Source organism: Microplitis mediator, chromosome 5, assembly GCF_029852145.1.
Source record: "Microplitis mediator isolate UGA2020A chromosome 5, iyMicMedi2.1, whole genome shotgun sequence".
NCBI lineage: Eukaryota > Metazoa > Arthropoda > Insecta > Hymenoptera > Braconidae > Microplitis > Microplitis mediator.
Window position 1 is genome coordinate 9,813,637 of NC_079973.1, and position 26,064 is coordinate 9,839,700.

Sequence of the window (26,064 nt, forward strand, 5' to 3'; positions counted from 1 at the left end):
AAAAATCGCTTCCAGCTAGCGAAAAAATCGCTTCCAGCAAGCGATTTTTAATCGCTACCTGCTAGCGAAAAAATCGCTAGCAGCTAGCGAAATAATCGCTTGCAGCAAGCGATTTTTAATCGCTAGCTGCTAAAGAAAAAATCGCTAGCCGCTAGCGAAATAATCGCTTGCAGCTAACGATTAAAAATCGCTAGCTGCTAAAGAAAAAATCGCTAGCCGCTAGCGAAATAATCGCTTGCAGCTAACGATTAAAAATCGCTAGCTGCTAACGAAAAAAATCGCTAGCAGCTAGCGATTATTTTTTTCAGTGTGTACTCAACCGATCCACGCTTAAATTTTACTCATCTATTTATACTCGCTTAAATATTAACCCACGGTTTAAACAGTTTTATCATATTACTAAGGGGATTGCTGAAATAAAATGTAATTACACAAACAGAATATGACATTTCATCAATAAAACAATTAATTTTGCCTAGAGCTGAAAAAATTTGAATTATAAATAACAAGATTAATAAATATAGATGACAAGAAAAATATAATTAACTGAATTTATGTTTCGAAAAAAAACTACAATAATTATTCTAAGAACAGTTCGTTTTCTTTTTTTCGGTAATCATAAGAGAAACAGTTTTTTAGATTATTTGTATGAGTTCTGTGGGTTTCCGCAGCAATTTTATTATTCGGTTGCTGAACATACACTATACGATTCTCCGCCTGCCATATGGCCTGAAGCCACGAGCACTAACGTCAAACTCTCGTATTTTAATGTCATTTCACGGTTTTTCTTGTCATCTATTTGTCTGACGATTAATTAATACCGTACATAAACAATAAATAATTTATGTACGTTACTAATTAAATAATAATTTATTTTTTTGTGTCGGAAAATTATGCAGCGGTAATTAATAAAGAATTGAACTTGAAAGTTAGTTTTTTTCCGACTCAATAATTTGAATAATTTGAATTCATTTATAAAACTTCTAATGACTCCAAAAGAAATTGCAAAATTTTCGAATTTGAAATTTAAATTAATCAGTAATAAAAAATTTTGTTGAATTAAATTAGAATTTTCAATTTAATTTCAATCCCGAATGAAAAATGATAGAAATATGTAAAATAAAAAATTGTGCCTACCCATGACTTGAACTTCGAGTGTTCCTCTTGCGCTGTATCCTTGAGCATTGCGTGCAACACATGTGTAAGTTGCCTGATCGCTGTGTCGTTCTACGTTTTCGATGATGAGTGTTCCGTTTGGAAAAACTTTTTGTTTTCTGTTGATTGGCAGGACGCGAGTGTCTCGTTCCCATACGATGCTCTCGATTGGATAACCAGCGACTGGACAAGTTACTCGAAGAGTTTCTCCCGCGACGATTGCTTTCTTGTCCATGTGGCGGATGAAAGGAAGACCGTAGACATTAAGACGTGCTGAGTGTTCTGCTGATCCAACCTTTAATCATTATCAAATAGTCAAATAAACAATCTATTTCTAACAAGCAGAAGAACGGAAGAAATTATGTAGCAAATAAGGATAATACGAAATTTCACCTTTGATGCTGCAATACATTTATAAAGTCCGCCGTCGTTTGTGTGAATGCTTGAGATGTTCAAATGAGATACAACGTCGCCGTTGACCTTAACGTATTGTCCAACTTGTAGTCTTTCTGTGTTTGATAACCGCTTGCCGTCAAGTTCCCAGGTAATTTCAGGAGTTGGATTTCCGCTTGCAACGCACTTGAGAAACATGCTGGGTCCGGGTTGAAGAGTTTCTTCTTGGAAGGCCTGTTTTATCTGAGGTGGTTCAACTGTTGACAAAAATTTAACAGCGTGAATTTAGTGCAGAAAAACCAACAAAAAAATTTAAATAAATTATTTACATCGTCCTCCAAGTTTCAATTCAGCAGTCGCTTGAGCACTTTCTTGATCATTCCGAACAAAGCATTGATACATTCCCTTATCTTCCTTCTTAACGCTTTCAATTCTGAGCACGGGATCTTCATGACCAAAAGGTTTTCCATCTTTCATCCACGAAATTGTTTTAATAGGATTTCCACGTACATTGCAAGTAAAAGTTGCGGGTCTGCCAAAATCGACAGTCTGGACTCGGGGTTCAATTTCAGCAGCCAATGGTGCAGTGACGGTAAGAACTGTCTCGACGCTTTCCCCACCAACGGAATTATTCACAATGCAGAGATATTTGCCAGAATCTTCAACACGTGCTTCTCTAATAATCAAAGTTCCACTGACTTGGCGTACTCGTTCATTCAACTGAACTGGTTGTCTACGTGTTGTACCATCGATAAATTTGTACCATCTGCAACACAAAAAATTACAATACATGAAATTTACAGATGAAAAGAATCTTGATGACAAACAGTTTCCCTAAAACAATTCTATCATTTGAATCATTTTTATGCACGACACGAATCATTTGATGACATTAGTCTGAACTACGATTAAAGACGTTTGGAATCATGTATTATGGATGAACAAAGCAAATGCGATAAATAAAAAATGCGGTAATAAAAAAAGAGGAGTTACGCGGCACGCGATAAGATGCGCGTGTACCTAGATATCGGTGCAGGAAATCCTTGAGCCGCGCACGCAAGCGCCAATGGCTCTCCTTTAACACCCTGATTCTTATTCAAACCATCCCCAGTACTCTTTGGTGCAGTTTGACCCGATGGTTCTGAAAGTAAAAGGGTCAAAACTCGTTTACCGATAACTTTACGAGTACCTACTCCTGGCCCTTTATGATCTTAACTTTTTACACCTCTATCACTAAATAACTTCTTAAAAATTAATTTAAAATCTTATCTTTAAAAAATCTTTATCTTAATTACTTACACTTTCTGCGATTTTATCTCTCAGCTCATTAACTTATGACTAATTTTGATGAAATTAAAAATAGAACAGTACCTTGCAAAAAGTCATCTCAGTCACCATGGTATCCTTTAGTGTAGTAGAGTAATAAAAATAGTCATGCAATGCAACACAAATAAGTATGCAAATTAAATTAACAGATAAAAGGCATGCAATGCTCCGAGGAAAAATTAATTTAAAGCGATGTTTATTACATAGCATAATAATGCGGAAGAAAAGGGGAAGAACATAACAAAGCATAAAACTACCTTGTGATTGGAGGGGGATGTGACTGAAGCGAATGACCGAGTGCCACGTTTTGTCCCTGAAACGTCTGAATAATTTCCCCTCCCTCAAATTTTCTCCCCGTAGTACGAGGCGCAATATCGACATTTCCCTCTGTAAGAAGGGTAACTAATGGGAATTCTGCTCCGTAATTCGATAAAATTGCCTAATAAATATACCTTGTAACTGGAACAGGAGACCCCTGAACTGCACAATCTAATGCCACAATACCAGATCTGGGTACGTCGACGAGTTTACCACCCTCATACCGTTCCCCTGCTATTCTAGGGGCTACATTACTGCTTGGCTCTGTAAATTTCCGAGCAATAGATCGATAAAATAATAATAATGATGTTAATGAGAAATTACGCGACGACATATTTAATGGGACAGGATACCACGCGCGTAAAATCAGTAGAAACCTGAATGACACTGCAGGGGAACTCTCAATGAAATACGTCAACTAGACAGTTTGTGATTCTGAAAGCATCCTCTTTATCCCATCGACTTCCTTGTCACGAATATTCGACAAAACCCCACCACTAGGCTCAGAAATGTCCGACAATAGAGTGTATCAGTGTATCCGTCGTGGAAATTAAAAAAATCTACGATACTAGACAGTTTATTGCCCTCTATATTCGCATTAAAAATATACAGAAATGTAATCATCTATTAAAGATTACGTGGTAGTAAGTTATAGCAACACAAGCTCATAAATTTTATACATAAAATAGAAGGGTCGAGGGTCTGAAAGTGGATATACTACGACTAAACTATATTTTTTCCCTAGTCTACATACTCGAGTATAGAAGCTACGGTTTTAATATTCGGCCGTTGCACCCGAGAGAGAAGTAAACTTTGCGTAGACGACGATATTCATCAACGAATTGATGTCTTTAGAATCACATGATAAAGGCTCACCTATAGAAAGGCGCTGGGCTTCCTTGAGCCTCACAGAGTAATGTTACGGTTATTCCCTTAGGTCTTAGCAGTTCATCAAACTTTGATCTAGGTGGCAAACGAGGAGGACCACTGCCAACAGGTTCTACAATAATTTGGTTATCAATGAAAAGCTTATCGATAATTTCCACATTAATTTTGTCTCTGAATACCGGGATAGGATACACGAAAATTTATCAAAGGCAACTGAACATCTTGAATTATGTCATTGCAGACATACCTGAATGTTGGAAGAGGATTCGCTTGAGCTTGACAAAGCATAGTAACGGACGAGCTTGTGGATAACGTCAAGACGGTTATCTTAGCTGTAGCAGAGACCCGGGGAGCCGCGCCATTGACCGGTTCTATCAAGTAGTTTATATTGATCGTTAAAATTCAATTAAACTACTCTTACACTGATACAATTAATATCTAAAGAGATACTAACTAATGAAATTCATATTATTAATAAAAACTATACCTAAAATTTGGTAAAGGGTGCCCCTGCGCCTGACATAACATCGTCACTGTCGCCCCGAGGGACTTTCCAAGGACATCGTATTTGGCGGTTGATGCGACTCGTGGCTTCGCGCCGTTAACCGGTTCTGTATAACATGCACATCAACAAAAACATTAGGAATATATAATATCCTCGTAGAAAGTTATTATTAACAAACCTAAAAATAGGAGTAGGAAAGGCTTGAGCATCACACAGAAGACTAATTTCAGTGCTGATTAAAACTTCGAAGGAATTTATCTTGGCTGATTTAGGAAACTTTGGTGCGACTCTTCCAGCGGGATCTGATAAAACATGATGCTAATTACACGTTAAACCCATACCGAATAATCGAAATTAACTGGATTAAAAACAATGCGAAAATAGAGCTGCGCTATTAATAAAATTCGAACATTAAAATTATCGAAGTTATTATTACCTGAATGTTGGTACAGGGTAAGCTTGCGCTTGACACAGTATAACTATGTTGCTATTGATTTTTCTTTCCATCAAACTGCCCTTTTCTCCAAGAATCGAGGGTGTTTTAGTTCCTACGGGTTCTGTTAATAATCTCTAATGTTACTACTATCCATCAATATCATTTGGGAACTGACCTGAAAGCTGGTACAGGGAATGCTTGTGCATCACAAAGAAGACTTGTTTCTACCCCACCAAATACTTCGAACGAGTCTGTTTTAGCAGACTTGGGAAACTTTGGCGAAACGCGACCAGCCGGATCTAATAAATTCATGAAGCGTGTTAGCAACATGATTTACCTGAATAAAGGGACAGGGTAACCTTGACCATGGCATGGGATTACGATGTCAATGCCACCACGTCGCTTCATATAACTTTTCTCTTCACCTTGAATTGAAGGAGCTTTGCTTCCAACGGGCTCTAATTATTACGAATAATAAAATAAATAAATATAAAGAAACAAATATATGTACCGAAAATTAGGGACTGGGTAACCCTGAGCTGGACACGACATCACGACACTTGTATTTGCACTTTTTGCTTTCCAACCTCCTCTTAACTCACCAATGAAAGCTGGTGCTTTACTACCGACTGGCTCTAATGAAACACAAGCGATTTTTGAGAACAAAAACTTAATTAATTACCTGAATGCGGGTACCGGATAACCTTGTGCTGGACACGGCATCACTAAAGTAGAATTTACGCGCTTGACCAACCACCATGACGCTTTCATATCACCCGTAAATGCTGGAGCTTTACTACCAACAGGTTCTATCAAAAGTAATGACTATAGCAACGAGATAGCCCTCAGGAAAATTTATTGCTTAGTATAGAAATTATATTTACCGAAATGCCGGTACAGGGTAAGCCTGAGCAGGACAATGCATTACTATAATAGAATCTTTGAGTTTTTCAACCATCCATCCCTTCATTTCACCGGTAAATGCTGGCGCTTTAGTACCAACTGGTTCTATCATCACGAATGAAGCAAAAAAATAACGAAAAAAAAAGAAATAAGTGTAATAATTACTTAAAACTAGGAAGAGGATAACCCTGCGCTGGGCATGACATCACTACGCTCGATTTTTCTCTCTCTTGTATCCACCATCCCTTAATGATTCCCGTAAACGCCGGTGCTTTACTTCCAACGGGTTCTAAAAATCGGGTCATACAAGAACTTACGATCACGATCAAATATAACGGCAATAAAAAAAAACGTGCTGTATATAAAGTGAAATACATTAAATAATTTATACCGAAAGGCTGGAACGGGATATCCCTGAGCAGGACACGTCATCACAATACTAGACTTTGAATTTTGATTCATCCAACCACCTTTCAAAGTTCCTGTTATCGCTGGAGCTTTACTACCCACAGGCTCTAAAGTATATTTTTCGACAATTACTTTTTATAAAATATTATATTCTACCTGATTATTGGAATCGGATGCCCCTGCGGATTGCACAAGATACCGACTTCCGAGCCTTCCTTCCGTATAAAGAAAAATGACTTGACATCTCCGAGGAAGGTGGGGGCTTTGCTGCCAACAGGCTCTAAATTAAATATGAGTATTTGAGAACCGTCACTTCCCTCTTGACGTCGAACAAGGTCACATGCGGCCCCCTGCTCTATTTTATTATCTATCAACTATTTAAATCTACCGCCGTCCCTACTGTAAAATTAAATCTAATTATTAATTAGCGTACCTAGTTATTGGAGCTGGATGTCCCTGAGCATTACAGGAAATACTAAGAGCTTCATTCTTCTCACGAGTTAACAGATTAATCTTTAGATCGCCAGAGAAGGAAGGAGCTTTGCTTCCAACTGGTTCTGAACGTTAAATAAAATGACTACATATGTGCATAATTAGTGTCCTATTTACCTAGTAACAGGTACAGGGCTCCCCTGGGCGGCACAAACCAACGCGGTGTCTTGACCCTCATGTCTCCCTATTGTACGACTTAAGTCATCTGACGACAACGATGGTGACTTTGCACCAACGGGCTCTGTAAATTGTTTTATCCATTTTGATACTCGAAAATGAAACATAATTCGAATTTAATAGGTTTATAATTGAATTCACTTAAGGCAGAATTAGACGAACAGAGGGTCCCTATTGAATACACGATCATTTCTAATTAATATCAAATATTCCCATGCGTAATCAATAATTACTGTCTATTTAATAAAAGATCCCGTCAATGAGTTACCTTGAAATAGGAACAGGGCTGCCTTGAGCATTACATTGAAGAGAAATATCATAGCCCTTACGTCTTACGTAACCACTGAATGAACTATCGCTCGAAAATTTTGGAGCTTTGAGTCCAACAGGTTCTATATAGAGATTCAAAATTTAACATTTCATTTCGTAATAAAAATTACCGGGACAGGGTATTGACTTAAACGACATTAATTTTATTAATTCGATCCTGAAGTAGTTTTTAAAATTTTTTATTTACCTCGCACTTGGAGGAGGGCTGCCTTGAGCATTGCATTGAAGAGCAATATCGTAACCCTTACGCCTTGCGTACCCACTGAATGAAAGGTCACTCGAAAATTTTGGAGCTTTGAGTCCAACAGGTTCTATATAGACATTAGAAACTCAACAACTCGGTTCAAAATAAAAGATACCAGGACAGGGTATTCGTTTCAGCAATAGTATTTTAATCAGTAACATTTGAAATTTGTTATTTACCTCGAAATTGGAGGAGGACTGCCTTGAGCATTGCACTGAAGAGCAATGTCAATATTTTGACGTTTTGTATAAGTACTTGATGAGCTATCACTCGAAAATTTCGGAGCTTTCAGACCAACAGGTTCTGTTTAAACGGAAGAAAAAAAAAGGAATAATCGATAAAGCTATGGAATATTCATTAACCGCGAGAGACAGGGTTTCCCACAATACGGCTGGCCTGGACATAAACTTTCACACCTACTTCTATTACTTTTTTTTATGCTTTACTTTCACACAAATATATAAAAGTACTTTTATTTTATTTACATAATCAACGAACGTGTTACCTCGCTGTCGGAACAGGGCTTCCCTGAGCGTAACATTCTAATGCTATCTGTGATTTCGCACGTTTTGTCCACGCGCTGAGAGAATTTTCACTAACGAACTTTGGCGCCTTTAGTCCAACAGGTTCTGTATTAAAGTTAATAAAATATCGAAAGTAATCATAAGATGAGCGGAGTAAGTAAATAAATTATAGTCCAGGACAGGATAACCCATTAAATATTTATATTGAAGTAAAAAAACTCATAACTACAAGATTACCTTGTTGATGGAGCCGGACTACCCTGAGCATTGCACATAAGAGCAACATGTGTCTCTTTTCGTCTAGAAAAAGTACGCGATTCATCGTCACTGGAAAATGACGGCGGTTTGAGACCCACAGGTTCTAGATAATTAAAGTAAATAAATTGATAGACCACTTATAGATATCGATAACAAAGAGTTATTTTTAAAAGTATTTCCTACCTATAAATGGGTACAGGGAAACCCTGCAGAGGACATGTTAAGCTTGCAGTGTCACTTGAATGAACATCCCACCATTCAACTTTACGATTAGCTGGGAGCTTAGGCTTTGTGCTGGTACTTGGCTCTAAATAAATTATCGATCACTTAGTGATTATGTATGCGTGGAAAAAACGCTCTTTAGACAAGAATAAAAAATGGGGACAGGGATACTTAAGCGGGTAAAGTCTTCTACACGATTGTTAGCCTACATTGTCACTATCTTTGAAATCTCACGAGTAAGTTGTTTGAAACGAGATGATGACCGACGTGTGAATAGAAGCATTTAAGTAAAATTATATTTTTTCTTTTGTCTAAAAACATTTTGCTCAGTCTACAATCTACCCGTCTCAGATACTTTGGCTACATGCCCAGATATCCGTGTAATCGCTTTTACTCAAACTTGACTGTAAGATCAGAAGGCGGTAAATCTTAAAAGCCTCACCTCGATTGCGCTACTGGGTACGCCTGTACTGGGCACATAAGCGTTGTTGATCCACTTAAACGAGCCTCAACCAATTCGATTTTACGATTCACTGTTAGCTTCGGTTTAGTGCTTGAACTTGGTTCTAAATTTATTTAAAAAGTTAATTAATTTTGAAACTACCAACCGTGCAATAGGAACAGGGAATCCTTGACCCGGGCATGTCAACGCCACCGCGGAAGATCTTGTAGTCGGTTTCACAACTTTAATGTCGTCATTTGTAAACTTTGGTTTCGTGCTAGATACTGGTTCTAAGTAAATATGGAAACGATTTTAAATAAATTTAAAAAAATAAACTAGCATGACGACTTTTCGTGGGACAGGGAGACCCTAATTATAGGATATTGAGAGAGTCACGAACCGTGTAATCGGCACCGGGAATCCTTGAGCTGGACAAGTCAAAGATACTGAAGTCGACATGGACGTTGGCGTTAATACCTTTATATCAGCATTGAGAAACTTTGGCTTAGCACTGGTTACAGGCTCTGAGATTAAGAGCAAAATAAAAGAATTTAATGACTAACCACCAGCCAATGCATACCTGAATGAGGGTACGGGATATCCCTGCGCAGGGCAGCTAAGCGTGGCAATTTCCTCGTTTGAACGAACAGTCACTTCAAGAGTTCTCACGGAAACCCCTGAGAATTTCGGTTTCGTACTTGCCATAGGTTCTACCCGAAAGTTAAAAAAAAAAAAAATTGATAATATCCGTAGGAATATAAAACCTAGTTATCAATTTACCTGAAGGCTGGTACAGGAAACCCTTGAACTGGACAAAGAAGAGTTGTAGAGGCATACACGTAGATGCTAGGGTTAGTTGACTTAACATCCAGAGAAGTTAGTTTTGGTTTTGTACTCGATACGGGTTCTATGTCGAATCGATACAGTAAATAAATTACCAAGTTTTCGCAAGCGATAAAAATCAACAGCAGTCAATTTAACGATAAATTTAAGACTCGACTTACTTGAAAAGTGGGACAGGATACCCCTGAGCTGGACATTGCAGAGTTACACCGCGACCCTCATACGTCTCAAAAGTCCGGCTTTTATCTATTGTCGAAAACTTTGGTCTGGCTAAACCGACGGGTTCTGCGATAAATACCCAAGGAATTTAAAATCAAATTTTCCATGAAAAATATCATACATTCCGTGCCAGGACAGGGCTTTGTTATCTTCAAAGTACGACCTACCTAAATGTAGCAACTGGATAAGCTTGTGCAGGACAGAGCATTGTGAAACTTGAATCCTTGTAAACACGTACACCAATATCATTTACTGAAGGGAATTTAGGTTTCGAACTCGATGCCGGTTCTGGAGAGTAAATGAAAGTGAACAAGAGTTATAGAAATCGGTAAAGTATTTGGTGCTGGAAGAGGGTCCCTTAAAAAATTTCACAGTCCGTCATTGATTGCCAGATGGCATATGATTATAACCTACCGATATAGAGGCACTGGAAAGCCTTGAGCGGGACAAAGAAGTGTGATGCCTTTTCCCACAGAAATTGCGAATCGCAGAAGATCACTCAGACCGGATATTTGTGGCCTGGTACTCGATGCCGGTTCTGCTCGGTTTTATAATAAACAAACTTGATTTAAATAAACGATAATTAATTTACCTGTATGAGGGGACGGGAAATCCTTGAGCTGGGCAGAGGAGGGTCATCGCGCCACCGAGCAATACTCGAAATGCTTGTGAGTCAGCCAACGTTTGAAATTTTGGGCGGGAACTTGCGACAGGCTCTACACAATATAAAGGCTATACTAAGTATATAAGAGAACGGACGGACATGTGGATGTGAAAACAAGGTCGAAGATAAAATACACGCAACAATATTATGAGGCCGGAATTCATGCATCAAATAATTTATTTTTGTTTTCTCTCTTATTGTAATTGAAGAAAAAAATATCGAAGAGAAGACATGTGAATAATCGATTCTTCTACCTAAATGCTGGAACAGGAAACGCCTGGGCGGGACAGAAGAGAGTCTGCGTGTGACCTTGACGGACACTAAATGCACGCATTGTATCAGTCATTGGGAATTTTGGCCGAGCACTTCCTACAGGTTCTGTAGTGTTTTGGTAATACGAGAAAAATAAAAAAAGATAACGAATTATTTTGAATTCTTTAGTCTTTACCTGATAGCTGGAACAGGAAAAGCTTGGGCTGGACAGAAGAGTGTTAGAGGTTCATAGAAGTTAACCGTGTAAGCTCTCAGTTTTTCAGTCATTGTAAATTTTGGTTTAGTACTCGCGACTGGTTCTGTATAAAGTGATAAGATATTGAATGATAAGCGGATTCAGGGAACTGTCATAGATATGATCCTACCTGAAAGCTGGAACGGGAAATGCTTGAGCCGGACAAAAAAGTGTCTGCTTATTGCCAAGACGGACTGTATATGTGCGCGATGTATCCGTCATTGGAAATTTTGGTCTCGCACTGGCGACAGGTTCTATACGGAATAATTAATGAAATCAAGCAGAGGAATACGATGTGAAAAAAAAAAAATGATAATTCAAGAAAGATAGCTATAAGACGATATAAATATATATGTATTTTAATAATAAAAAGAAGCAAGAGTAAGCAAGAAGCAACGAATAAGACATTCACACGAAGTATGCTAAGGCGTGACCTGAATTTATGATGATTTTTATTTAGTATTTTTTTTTTTACGTTCTCACTCGCAAATGAGAAATAAAATGTCTATTTATATACCTGAAAGCTGGAACGGGAAATGCCTGGGCTGGACAAAAGAGTGTTAAGGGTTCATTCGAGCGAACCGTGTAGGTACGCGAATTCTCCGTCATCGGGAATTTCGGCTTTGTGCTGGCGACGGGTTCTATTTTAAAAGAAAACAGAGAGAAAAAAAATAGTAGTGATTGTTTTCAAGACTTGACGCTCTACATATACAATCTCTTTTTTTTTTATTTTTTATAGTACCCATTGATCCGAGGCTGTCTCGTCATATAAAACAACAACCAAATAAAAAAGTAGTAAAAACAAATTGCATGAATGAAATTTTTTCCCAATGAATAATAATTATTTGATGTCTATAAAAACCATTAGAAAAATGGATATTTTTAAATATTTATCACTTTTTCTTTTTCAAGAGCATTTATAGACAAAATTTGTATACGACATAAACTTTGGTCCTGCGCCCCGCTTACCAGTTTTTAGCGGAAATTAATTATTATGGTTAAGTAGCATCAATAAATAATATTTCAAAGCTGAGAAGCGATAACAATCAAGTTGGGATAAAAAAAAAAGAAAAGGAAGTCGAATAATTGACTTACTTGTGTATGGGAACGGGGAATCCCTGCGCAGGGCATAACAACGTTACAGAACCGTCCATAGTAGTACGAAAACTTCTTGAATCATCAACTGTCGGGAACTTTGGCCTAGCGCTCCCAAGTGGTTCTAAATTGCACGCACCATCGAGGAATTTCATTCCTCTCTAACGTCCTTTACTTATTTTTTTTTTTTTTTTTTTTGTCATAGAATATAAAAATGACTTATTTGATGGCGGAACGGGGAACCCCTGTATCGAGCATCACACGATAGCGTTCACTTTTTCAATATTTTAGTTACATTACATACTTTTCATATATATTTCTTAGTAATTTCCTGTTCCGTTATCCATTTCCAATAGCAAATAAATTTATAAAAGTATACAGAAAAAAAACGATTTCTTGACGCAAAAAAATTTTTACTCACCCCAAGAAAATTTTTGTATTAGAAAATGAAAAAAAAAAAATTCTTGGGGCAAGAAAAAATTTTCTTCGAGTAAGAAATCCTTTTCTTTCTGTACTATATTTTTTTTTATGTGAACTACATATCTACTATTTCTAAACGTCCCAATGTACCTGGCATAATTCTGAGCGCAACTTACCTTAGACAATAAATAATATATTGAGTGGATGTTTATTAAACAAGATAAGAATGCAAGAACAAGTTTCGAGATGTTGTTTTTAATTTATATTTTAATAAATTACAGGAGATCGCGAGAGAGCCGCAGTGACACGTTCGCGTATAAAAATAATGAATTTTTATAGAAGCAGGCGCGGTGGCGCGTGCCCGCAGGGGTACCCTGTCCCAGCATTCAGGTGATTGTCAACGAGCCTGGTCCATAAATAAATTATAAAATACCCGAAATACACGCTCCGATTCATCGCGGTATTGACTCTATTTATTTTTTTTTTTTTTCATACAGTCTAGACTACTAGACTACTAGACAACTAGTAGGAACTCAATAGATGCTTATGTCAAGAAGTTCTTTTCAGTCTATTCATCTATTCAACGATCACAATGGAAGAATCTTCTTTATTTATTGAATTTAATATTACTATAAAAATTTTATCTGTCATATAATAACTCGTAAATCAATAAATCAACTTTTATCGAATTACCTAATTAACATTTTTATAATTTTAAGATAATTAAAAATCGGATCCAAGCTCGTCGACTATGATATCATTATAATGTACTAATTTATTTTTTGTACAACAAAGCGATATCGATTTATGTTCATATTTGTTTTTTTTTATTGACATTGACATTTATCTATAAACTTAATTTTCTCAACTGTCATTTAATTTCTTAGTGTATTGATTTTTAAAAAATATAATAAAACATGTGTCCAACGATGCATTTATTTCTTTCACAAGTTTGTAGCATTCATGCGTAGAGTCGCTTCATAATGACACATAAAATCGATGTCGCTTTGTCGACACGTGCCAATTGTCGGCATTTATAGTATAAACACTGAGACTATTTATGTTGTAAATATAAATTTTTAAAACTAAATTCTGTATATTTTTTAAAAAAGCATAAGACAAAGTTACTGTTTAAATATTTTGTATTATAAGTTTAAGATACAAAATTATTTTCGCAAAATCTAAAATTAAAATTTCGATATTTCTATCATGACGTTTTTAAATAGAACCTTCTAAATTAATAGTATATATCACAGTGTTTATACTAATACAAGCATCAAAGACTCTGACATTATGAATTTTTTGTACTTATGTACTTGTAAAATATTTTTTATTCGTACAAGAACTTGGAGCAAAATTAAAAAATATTTTTCGAATAAAAAATTTATTTTTGATAAAAAAATTCTTATGGTTTACAGAAAAACACAGGACAACTTGGTCAACTTTGGCTCTAGCCACTTAAAAATTTTTAGTAAAAAAAAAAAAAAAAAAAATTAATCTGCATCATTTGTATCAAAAACTGGAAAAAACTGACTGAGATAAAGTAAGTTTCTACTGGAAAACAAATTAATTTTTTTGCATGCACTTTTTCACAAACTATATAAATATAAAATAAATAAAGTCAATCAATTGTTGATTTTTAAATTTGATTGTCAAAATAAATTCGATTTTTATTGATTGAGTACAAAAAATTCAAGCAAAAAAATTTCATCTTGATCTTAAAAATTTGTTATTTTGGTCCAGGTTCCCATACATTGATCGCATATAATTTTATGAAAATAATACCAATAAAATTGTAAAATATATTTTGTCAGAGTCGTTGTTGCGGTAAAAAAGAAGTGAATAAATAAAGCAGAGTAAAACTCTGACTTACCGGTGATGACAAGACGTCCTTTAGTAGCTGACAATCTGGTTTCTCCAGTAAGACGATGTTTAGTTCGGCATTGATAAGTTTTGTAACCGTCTTCAGGTCCCACATCCCGGATATGCAATTCGCCAGAAGGCAATACCAAGTATTTACCATCTGTTACAAACCCAAATAAAAAATATTAGTCAAAAGTTTATTAACTTCTTAAGTATATATAAGAGTAAACAATAAAGCCGTGCAAGAAACAGCATGCAGTTATGTCGGTCCAGGATATTAATAAATCCGACAATTATTTATAGATAAACAGACCATCAAGCAATTTGATACAAATAAACTATCAAGAGAAATAATTCATGTTATAGCTCAAGTAATATATTGATTTTTAATCAACAAAGTTTATTTATCTTCAAGTGGTTTAAATTTTAGACATCGATTCACAATTATTCAAAAATATGCTTGCAATTAATTGGTTTTAATTTGATCAATTTTTAATATATCGTAATTTTTGAACTGACAATAAAAAGGAATACTAAATATTAATAAATGCATATTTAAATTGATCTATAAAAAGAAATTATTTTATCATATTAAATTAAGGTAAAAGACCCTAAACCCAACCGGTACCATTAGTCGCTCACTTTAACTGATTAATACGTTTTTATAATTTTTATAACAAAAAAATTTCAAGTAATATACTTTATACATTATTCTCCAAATGAATAAACTTATGATAGTTCAATTGATATTGTCTTTGAGAAAGTAAAGAGCCATGTGTTGGTCAAGAAATGGTAGATCACAACTTTTAGTATGTGACAATGGGTACACTCAATGAACTTATTTCAAAAATTAATAATAAGTAATTATCAAGATTTTTCGTAAAATTAAAATTTGATTCTAATATTTAATACTACAAAAAGTAACTATAGAAAAAATGATTTTTCATCCATTTTCAAATTTATATTGAGTGAGTTAATCTTATTCCAATGAAAAGTGAGCGGGTAATGGGTATTTTACTTATGGGTTTATAAAAGGAACTTAACTTGCTGGTATAAATTCATAGAATCAATAAAGATAACAATAATTGTGAATCGATCTTTTCTATTTGAAAGTTAATCAAATGTAATCATTTATTGTTTTTCTTTGCATGCATCAGTCGGTCGAAAGTGGCACTTGATCTTAAAAAAAAAAATAAAAATGTTTACTTATTTAAAGACAATCTTTGAATGGGTAAGTGCCATTTACAACCGACACTTAACTTTACAAACAACTCAACAATAAGTGCAAGGAATTAATGAAGGGATTTTTTTTTTATATTATGCAGGAATGAAAGCAAAAAAATGGGAAAATGTGAAAATGGTTTTGTAACAGCGCGAGCAGCGGCAGTCAACGTCTTACGAAAATAGGCGATTAATAAAATATCGCATTTATAATTTTTAAACTAATTTTATATTTATCGATTAATAATGTGCGCAAAGTTCATCACGTGACGGACGGCCGGATCGAATGCATTATCTCAGTTCACTAAGATCACACATTAATAAAATAAAAATTTAAAATATTTATTTATACTTTTGAAATAATAAACAAACTTTTACTTTCGTCGATAAAAAAAAATTAATAGTATACTTTCTCCCCCGAGTTTTTCACATTTAATTTACCATGTTATCAGTGAATTGTTAAAAGAAAAATATCTAAGCTTGCATTTGAAAAGCTTGACATCGATCCAAGCGTGAGTGTCTGGCTCTGACAAGTCATCTTATACCAAGTATTCATTTTATCCGTATTTTTCTTTCTCTCTTGGACTCATCCCGTTTCATTTTAAAGTCTGCTCGATCGGCTCAGTAACACCCACACAGAAAGTCAAACCCTCAAGACCGGACGCTCTTTAAGAACGAACAAAAAAAATAAAATAAAAATTTAAAGAAATCCCAAGAGAGAAAGAAATTAAAGAGAGAAAGCAATAGTCTCGGTTATTAATAAAAATAAAGACAAGTGTGTAATATAATAACTCATATAACGTGTAAATGAAGAATTATTTATCATAACAGTCACGAACGGAAATTGAGACGATACGCGATGCATAATAACAGTAATAATAATAATAGTAATAACAATACATAATACACGGAGAGAAATTTATGGTAACAATTACAATATATTATGGCAATGGTTTCAATATCGTATGGTAACAAGTTTTTTTTTAAATGTCGATTACAGGAATGGCACCCATACAAACTATGGTAACAATTACTATAATATACGGTAATGATTACCATAATAATAGGAATTGTTACCATACACTGAAAAAAATAATCGCTAGCTGCTAGAGATTTTTTTCGTTAGCAGCTAGCGATTTTTAATCGTTAGCTGCAAGCGATTATTTCGCTAGCGGCTAGCGATTTTTTCTTTAGCAGCTAGCGATTTTTAATCGTTAGCTGCAAGCGATTATTTCGCTAGCGGCTAGCGATTTTTTCTTTAGCAGCTAGCGATTAAAAATCGCTTGCTGCAAGCGATTATTTCGCTAGCTGCTAGCGATTTTTTCGCGATTTTTAATCGCTACCTGCTAGCGAAAAAATCGCTAGCAGCTAGCGAAATAATCGCTTGCAGCAAGCGATTTTTAATCGCTAGCTGCTAAAGAAAAAATCGCTAGCCGCTAGCGAAATAATCGCTTGCAGCTAACGATTAAAAATCGCTAGCTGCTAAAGAAAAAATCGCTAGCCGCTAGCGAAATAATCGCTTGCAGCTAACGATTAAAAATCGCTAGCTGCTAACGAAAAAAATCGCTAGCAGCTAGCGATTATTTTTTTCAGTGTAGCCATGGCAACTTTTACTAGAACTTATGGGTGCATATCCCATAATCCCAGGTAATTATTACCATAACGTTATGAGTAAATATTTCAAAAACGTATACTGAGAATAGTTACCACAATTTCTCTCAATCATAAAGTAAAATTTTCTTGGTTGAATAATATATTAATACCGTAATCAGGCTTAGGATATATTTCCGTGCTCTCGTCCTCGACCCAAGAATCGACCTCTACAAATTCAGCAACGAAGCTTGGAATGTGACACTTGATTATCGCAGCATTGCCCCGTAAAACGTGTTCATCCATCACGTTCACTGCGTACCGCTGCCCGACCACTGTAACCAGACACCATTTTCCCTTTTTTTTTTTTTTTTTTTAATATTCGATCAGGGTATGATGTTATGGTCTGTGAGAATCACGGCCAGGTATACTAGTATCCTGTCTCAATATTTCCGATACCATTTTCAAAGCAAAAGGTGTTTCAACATGATATTCATCATCACAAAAAATAAAAAAAAATAAATCCTCGGCATAAAATCCTACCGTACGAAATTTGTTCATCGTCTGCCCGATAATTTCCCCCGGCGGAATCTATCCAACCATCTACATCAACATGATCAGCAACAAATGACGGTACCTGACACTTGAATATTGCAGCATTACCACGAATCGCAAAGACATCGTACACTTGTACTTCAAAATATTGTGAGACAACTGAAAGTTTATTTGTTAAATCCACAGATAGTTAATCAAATTATTAAATTTATAACAACAAATTAATTATTTAAAAGACATTGATAATTATCTTGACAACTTTGCCAGTAGACTGTACCGAACTAATTTAACGACAGTAATTATTATTTATAGTAAAAATCGTTGACCACCGCTGATTACGCCGTTATTAATAATTCATAAGTTGACTAGAGAATTAAAAAAATTTAGTCCTATCCTACCCTCCTCTTCCCGAGAATTTGTTTTATAAGAAGTGCCATCGTCAGCAATCCACTCAATAACATCAACAAAATCCCCAACGAAACTTGGCACGAGACACTTTAATGTTGCCGTGTTACCACGCAAAACAAACTCATCAATCACTCGAGATTCATAAAACTGCTGAACGACTGAAAAAATTAATAATAAAAATAAATAAAAAATAAAAAAAATACTTTTAGGTAAGACGTTGATGTCGATGCCCGGCTTATTATTTTCTGTCATGGTTATTAATATTTTTTTAAGACAACTTATACAGAAAAAAAGGATTTCTTAGCTGAGTTATTTAAATTATTAAAAATAGACTAATTGTTAAAATATTTTATTCCATCAGTCGATTATTTCGATTTACCATAATCGTTATCCTCGTGTCGATAAATAGAACCATCGTCAGCTATCCACTGATCCACATAGATAAATTCAGATACGAAACTTGGAATTTTACATTTCATTATTGCGCTATTTGCACGTATAACATACTCGTTCTCGGCCTCCGTCACGAAGAACTGCGAAACGACTGCTCATACGAGCATAATGTTAATTAAATTATTAATATCAGTTAACTGCTGCTCGTTCATTTCAAATTCGGTTACTTTATTTGCTAGATATTTATGGCCTGTTTATATTTAAAAATTATATAAATTCGAGTCTGACAAATCGTAATGCCCTGACCAGTTTTAGCATTTTGTTGATGTTCAGGAAGATAAACTTCTCCGTCTTCGCGAATCCAAGCCTCAATGCTCACAAATTCGGCGATGTAACTAGGGATGCTACATTTAAGAATCGCACTGTTTCCTCTAATGACGTACTCGGTCATTATTTCCGGCTGATAAGTTTGTGCGACAACTGAACAAAATTTATTTCAAAATATATAAATAATTCAATAATAAATAATCGATTGTTAAATTTAATTTGTATTTTTTATACGTCATTATTGTACTGTAGAAATATTAGTCGTCGCTGCCACCGCTTTTACGTTCTCTATAGGTAATATGTGTAATTATATTAACAAAGCAACGGTATTGTCACTTTAAAATTTAAATAAAAGCATGGAGAACCAAATAAAAAAAAGATCACTACGTAAGTATGCGGAAGAGATACCATAGTCAGTAGATGGTTTGTATCTCGAGCCATCGCTTCCCTCCCAAGATTCTACACTCACGAACTCGGCAACGAAGCTTGGTATGGTGCACTTTAATATCGCCGCGTTTCCACGTATTACATATTCAGATACTACCTCTGCTTCGTAGTACTGGACCACAACTGTATACATTTGTTTGTTTTAAACTATACTTTATTACTATTTTTAAATTTAAATAACGATAATTATTTACACAGAGAGAAAATTATGGTAACTGTTCTTAGTAAGTTTAAGAAATATCAAACCATAACGTTGTGGTAATAATTACTAGGGTTTGTGGGCTATACGCCCATAAATTCTGAAAAAAATTTCATGACTATGGAAAAAATTCCTATAATTATAGTAATAATTCCTATGTCGTATGGTAATGATTTCCATACTCATGGGAATAGTTTCCATAATCACATTGTAGCGTTTACTATAGATGCATGTGGGAATAATCCTCATACATTATGGTACTCGTTTCTATACTACTATAGCCATACTATTATGGTAAATGTTACCATATATTATAGTAACTATTCCCATACTATATGGTAACGATTACTATAATATTATGGTAATGGTTACCATGATATTATGGCAATGATTCCCATAATGTCATGGTAATGATTACCATAACATATAGTAACAGTTACTATAATGGTATGGTAATTATTATCATATGCTATAGGAATGAAAAATATATAGATAGGAATAGTCACCATAGTTTATATGTTTGCCATTTTTATAATCGATATTTAAAAAAAAAACCGGTTACTATACGTTATGGGAACAATTCCCATAATATATTGTAATTATTACCATAGATTTCTCTCGGTGTAACAAAAATAAATATAAATTTAAACTCATTTAAATATTTAGACTTTTTTTAAATTTATAAAAAATCGTTGACGTTGATGCTGCTGCCCTCAGTGTACTCTAATTACGATTTATAATTTTTTTATTATATATATTTATGTATTATATACCGTTTTCTTCATTAGGACTAAACGAATTGCCCTGATCATCTTGCCAGCCTACTACTTGAACGAATTCCGAGACAAAGCTCGGTATACTGCACTTGAGGATTGCAGAATTACCACGAATTACATATTCATTGTTCACTTCAGATTGATAATACTGATGAACCACTGCAACGCGTTTATAAACGTAATGATCTCACATTAATGTCATCATATATCATAAAATTTAATAAATTGTATGATTATCATTATGATATATATATAAGATTGTAATTATAATTAAAATATAGTCTGACCATTTGATGTCGCAGTGACTGTGTTTAAAGACTAACCAGACTTAAATCAAACAATTTATAAATTATTAACACGCGATCATTAAATTACTTATATATAACAAATGGTTTAGATATTTTTCATTTTATTCTGTCAATTGACATTCATTTTTATTGCCCGCAATTCAAATCTAACTTTGAAATAATAGAAAAGGGGAAAGATAAAACGGCGCATTTTATTACGATCAACTAAAAAAAATATTTTTTATAATTTATTTTGTAGCTCACTTAAATTTAAAAAGAGGGGCGCGATGGCTATCTTCAAAAAATAAGAAAAAGTAATTTTTTTGAAATTTTTATATTTTGGCGGCACCAAATAAATTATAGAAGAAATATAGCATCCTGGGGTAAGTTGGACTTTGTAAATAAAATTAAAAATTTTTCTACCCTCTAAAAATGAATTAGTGAAATTCACTGCTTATCAGTGGATAATCACTATTTCTTCAGTTATAAGTATACCACTAATTCAACCAGTGATATATATTTAGAGCTGGTTCCCAGTGAATATTCACTAATTCGAAGTGAAATTCACTGATTCATTTTTATAGAGTATTGAATTTAACTATTTAGCTCCGAAAAATTTGAATAAATTAAATTTAAAAATTCATTGTCATGAGTCCAACTTTTCACGGTCAGTCAATTTGCGCTGAAGAATCATTTAGCCTCAATTAAACATGAAAATAACAAAAAGTTTTTTTGAGTAATATGAATGAATAAAATTTTTTTAAAAATAATTTTGAGCTTCCTCAGATTTAAAATGCTATAATACGCTTTTAATAACAAATTTAAATTCAAAAATCTTGTAAACTTTATCTGAAATTCAATAATCAAAGGCTTTTCACTTGAAAAGGCAGATCTATTAGCCAGGCAATTTTAAGTAAATTGCTTAGAGACTTGAAACACCTGGCAACTTCAGTAACAAATAATTAAATTGCCCTACAACCTGAGAAATAGGTTAACTCGATGAACGTTATCAATTACCAGAGCAACGGCTACGCTGCCTTTCACATAAATAAATTTTTTATTAAATTCTGGAAAGTTTACCGAGTCCGTCACGACAGTAGCAAAGATATTAAATAAAATTAGATCAATAATAATAATAATATTTAATAAACCAATCTAAATGAGACGTTGACGACAGCTTCTCAAGCTTGATAACAGTAGAAGATAATAAATCGTGTCTTTAATCCGAACAAGGATCGTGGGCAGATTGAATGACATGCGTTACATCTACACATATGATGATCTTGATCTCATATTGTCTTTTTATTCTTTTCTTTATATAATAATACTAACATTAATGATAATAACTAAGTTTACAAAATTGACACGACACCACTTAGTCAACGTACACATATTTATGAACATAATTATTTCAACCGGTACATACACCACGGGCACAGAAATAACGAGCTGGGAACGACACTAATGTTAACGAGACGCTTAACGCGAGACTCGCATACATATACAGTTCCAGTGGACATACAATCGCATGAGCTTTAATAAACTAATAAATAAAACAAGCAAAGGGTAAAAACTTGTCTCTGTTATTTGTTTTTATCTCCACTTTTTTTTTTTTACATCATAAGAATTTTTTTTTTTTTTTTTAATAACAATTTGTAAGATTAAAAAAAATTTTTAATTGTCTTTATAAAAAAAGTGAGTACGGGTATTTATGTATGCGCGTTAAAAGTAATACTTCTTTGACGTGACTAAAAGAAATTTTGTTACGCATGCAAATAATATGGATATGTAGAAAAATGTTCATACATCTTATATCAAAGTTCCGTAACTCGTTAAAATTTTACCCCCAACGCGCCAAAAAAGTATGATTTGAAATATTTTTTCAAAACTTTACGTCTCATTTTTTACATGATTATCATAAGTGGTAGCAATTTATTGAACTTTGTATTTATTTGAATTAAATATGAATATCAGTATAGCAATAAATAAAAACAATCTGCCCAAGATATTTGTCTTCGTAAATAAAATGAAATATAGTTTTAAATCCGGCAACTAAAAGTACCGTAATCATCTCCTGGAACGAATTCTTCGCCCTGATCTGTGTGCCAGGATAAAACTCTGACGAAATCAGCAACAAATGAAGGGACAACGCACTTGAGAATCGCACTGTTTCCACGAATCGCATACTCCTTATTAACATCAGTATCGTAATATTGCGCCACCACTGTTTTATTAATAAATTTCAATTAATTAATCTAGTGTCGTAATGCAAATAAACATAAACTATAGGTCGACCTCCAATTATTGCTCCACAATCGACTGTACTTTTATTAACATACATTAAAACCTCCTATTTGTTGTTATTTAACAAAAAAAAAAAAATTTTAATTGTATCGATTAAAGTTTTAAACTTTTACTATTTTACTATGGAAATTTAATTTATTTTAATACGGTGACAACTATACATTTATTTAAAGGATTAATTGCATTGCTAATGGAGTTAAAAAACTTTACAACTTTATTTTTAAACTCCGTTTGACGGGAAACTAAAAAAATAATTAAACTTTTATCATTATAATCACAAATAGGTACTGTGACTAAAGAACGGCAGTAGCGGTGGCGGCGCAATGATGACCTTATAATTAATTTAATTACTGAATTATTGAGTCATTGAAAGATAAAAAGTTACCGGCAAAAGCAAACGTCACTTTTTTTTTAGTCTGCTAATAAAATTTCATTTATTCAACCCGTAAATATTTATCGCGTTATTGCGTTACAACTGCGGTAATTAACCCTAATTTTTTTTTAATTTATTTGAGATACAATCAATCGATATGTAAATAAATAGTTGTATTGTATCTTGATTTTGAATATAATAAATTAAACAACACCTTTCTGAACAGAAAGTCAAGTATAGCTTGCATACTTGACGAGTCTTTGCTGCAATATCGGTACTTCCGGCGTGTATGCACATACGAATTATGTGTCTGAGCACGACGGAAGTATCCCGATTACAATGAAGGAACGTTTAACATCCTGTAAAAATTTAATTATTTATATTTTACGTATTCTCTTAGATTAAATATGCCCCGTCGATGGGTCAATGTTGCGTGAAAATATGTACTGTCATAGATAACAAGCTTTTATGAAATTTTATTTTTACATGAAATGTATAGACTACTTTTAAAAATATATAAATAGTACCAACTCTATGCTCTGAGATAAAATGAGGTCTTCTTTGAAACTCATAAAACTGAAAGGAATTTTCTCATAAATGAGTAATATCGAGAAAAGTAATCTAACTCAGTTGAAACCCTGAGTTCAAGTGAATGTACTTTTTCAAAGTGAGATAAAATTTTTATTATAAATTTCTATTCAAATAAACATTAAAAAAAAATTTACTTTCAAGTCAGATTTTTTGCCGATTTGTAATGAAATAACTCAGATAATAAACACAAAAAATTATTTTTGGTCAATATTTGCGGTGACCGGCTCACCCCACATTTCCTAGAAAACGGAAATAAACATTTACAAAAAAAAATTTTATTTGTTAAAAAGTAATGTCTTATTTTCCCCCACTCTCCATTACATAAAAGACTATAAATATAAGCAATAGAATAAAAATTTTATCTCAAACGGATGAACGTGTCTGTTGGACAATTTTTAACGTTCCGATAGTTTTCAAACAAAAATTCAAACCATTATACCCCAGCATAGAGTTTATTTTTAAAAATGACGAAAAATTTCTTTATTTTTACGTCCTTTGGTATTTCAATACGGCTTTTAACTTTTCCTGATTTTCTCTATATTTTAACGACGAAAAATTACAACTTGTTCAGTGATATAATTTTATAACGGATCGAAGAGAATACGTCTGATATATAATCTCGAGTAATTTAAAATAAAAAAATAAATGATATGCTCATAATAACAATGTTTTGAGAATTAAAATCTTACCAGCTCGAACGTTAACATCTCGACTATGAACGGATCCAGCGGGTGAAGTAGCAAGACAACTATAAACTTGAGCATGAACCTCTTGGCGATAATCTTCAGCTCGGAATGGCGGGAATACCAAGTTTCCATTAGGTAACACCTGCAAGCAATAAAGTATATAAGTATATTGTCGTATGTATCTCATCAACTCTATCCAGCAAATATTAATAAATTGCGGCTTAAGGCTGTAGATCATAAACCGACCACCAAAGAGATGCAAAGTGTCGACAGGCACTTGAACTACAACACCGCATTTTCTTTCCGGGTTGACGACCCGACCGAGATTTCTTACCACTGATTTATTTACTGACCCATTTTATCTTTTATTATTAAAATTATTGTATACTCTTTTTATGTTATTTTCTAATGAAAAAAGTATGCGGTTCATTCTATGAAAATTAACAAATTACCTGTCGTAATCCAGGAACGTCTCCAACAGCAGTACCATCACCACGAACCCAAATAATATCCGGCTGGGGATTTCCTCTCGCTTGACATTCAACCTCTGCTCCAGTTCCATTAGAAAAGTCCACACGGTTCGGGGGTTCCTTCACAAATACTGGTCCCATTAGCTCGTCCTCGGCTAGTACCACTGCAAATAATAGAATACCGATTTGTAATTTGTAGAGATAACAAATTATCAATTATATTTAATATTTAATCTAACAAATGAGCTTATAGGTCAACGATCTACCTGTATGATTTCTTACATATATATTATAAATGATCATATTATTCTGTACATTCTGTTAAATATATTATTGAAGAAAACTTTATTGCAGTGATAAATATAGGGCAGACTGGGGCACAACAGGCCACATCAAAAATTTGACAATAAAAATTTTATAATCGTCATATTTTCATGAGTTTATATCCTGACCAAGTTTCAAAGCGATACAAGATATCTGAAGCATGATTTTTAAAAAATAGAGTATTTGGCGGGTAAAATAATTAAACATTGATATTTATAAAGACGAATCATCAGAATAATTGCGACTGCATGACGCCAATTTCAGGAATTTAATGACGTTTTAATTTTAATTATTCATTATATTATGAATATCGTAGACAATTAGTGACATCAAGTACTATACTAGTTATCTAAAATACTATTATTTAAACTGTACAGTATTACTTTAAGGTGTATGAGACATCCCAGACTTATGTATTCTAAATGGGTAAAATTTTAAAGTGCTCCTTCTAGTTAGCAAGCAATGTACTTATCAAAACTT

The 26,064-nt window shown here is 33.9% G+C and overlaps 1 protein-coding gene across 50 annotated transcripts in view; it reads right to left on the reverse strand.

The window, feature by feature from the left end:
• The window catches only part of LOC130668067 (cell adhesion molecule Dscam2), a 57,954-nt gene that overhangs the window by 26,451 nt on the left and 5,439 nt on the right, over positions 1-26,064 (reverse strand). For 19 of the 50 annotated variants that reach the window (XM_057470105.1, XM_057470123.1, XM_057470101.1 and 16 more), the window contains exons 3-10: positions 25,243-25,424; positions 24,794-24,932; positions 19,107-19,280; positions 14,644-14,793; positions 3,327-3,456; positions 1,878-2,314; positions 1,549-1,805; positions 1,138-1,450 (exon numbers count right to left, since the gene is read on the reverse strand). In XM_057470105.1, the coding sequence (XP_057326088.1) occupies positions 1,138-1,450; positions 1,549-1,805; positions 1,878-2,314; positions 3,327-3,456; positions 14,644-14,793; positions 19,107-19,280; positions 24,794-24,932; positions 25,243-25,424 (1,782 nt within the window). Of the gene's footprint in view, positions 1-1,137; positions 1,451-1,548; positions 1,806-1,877; positions 2,315-3,326; positions 3,457-5,021; positions 5,143-10,025; positions 10,150-10,675; positions 10,800-11,772; positions 11,897-12,350; positions 12,475-14,643; positions 14,794-17,617; positions 17,780-17,987; positions 18,159-18,397; positions 18,566-18,786; positions 18,952-19,106; positions 19,281-19,535; positions 19,698-20,546; positions 20,709-22,898; positions 23,061-24,793; positions 24,933-25,242; positions 25,425-26,064 lie in introns of all 50 variants that reach the window. The other 31 variants (XM_057470113.1, XM_057470128.1, XM_057470095.1 and 28 more) reach the window with 22 other exon arrangements.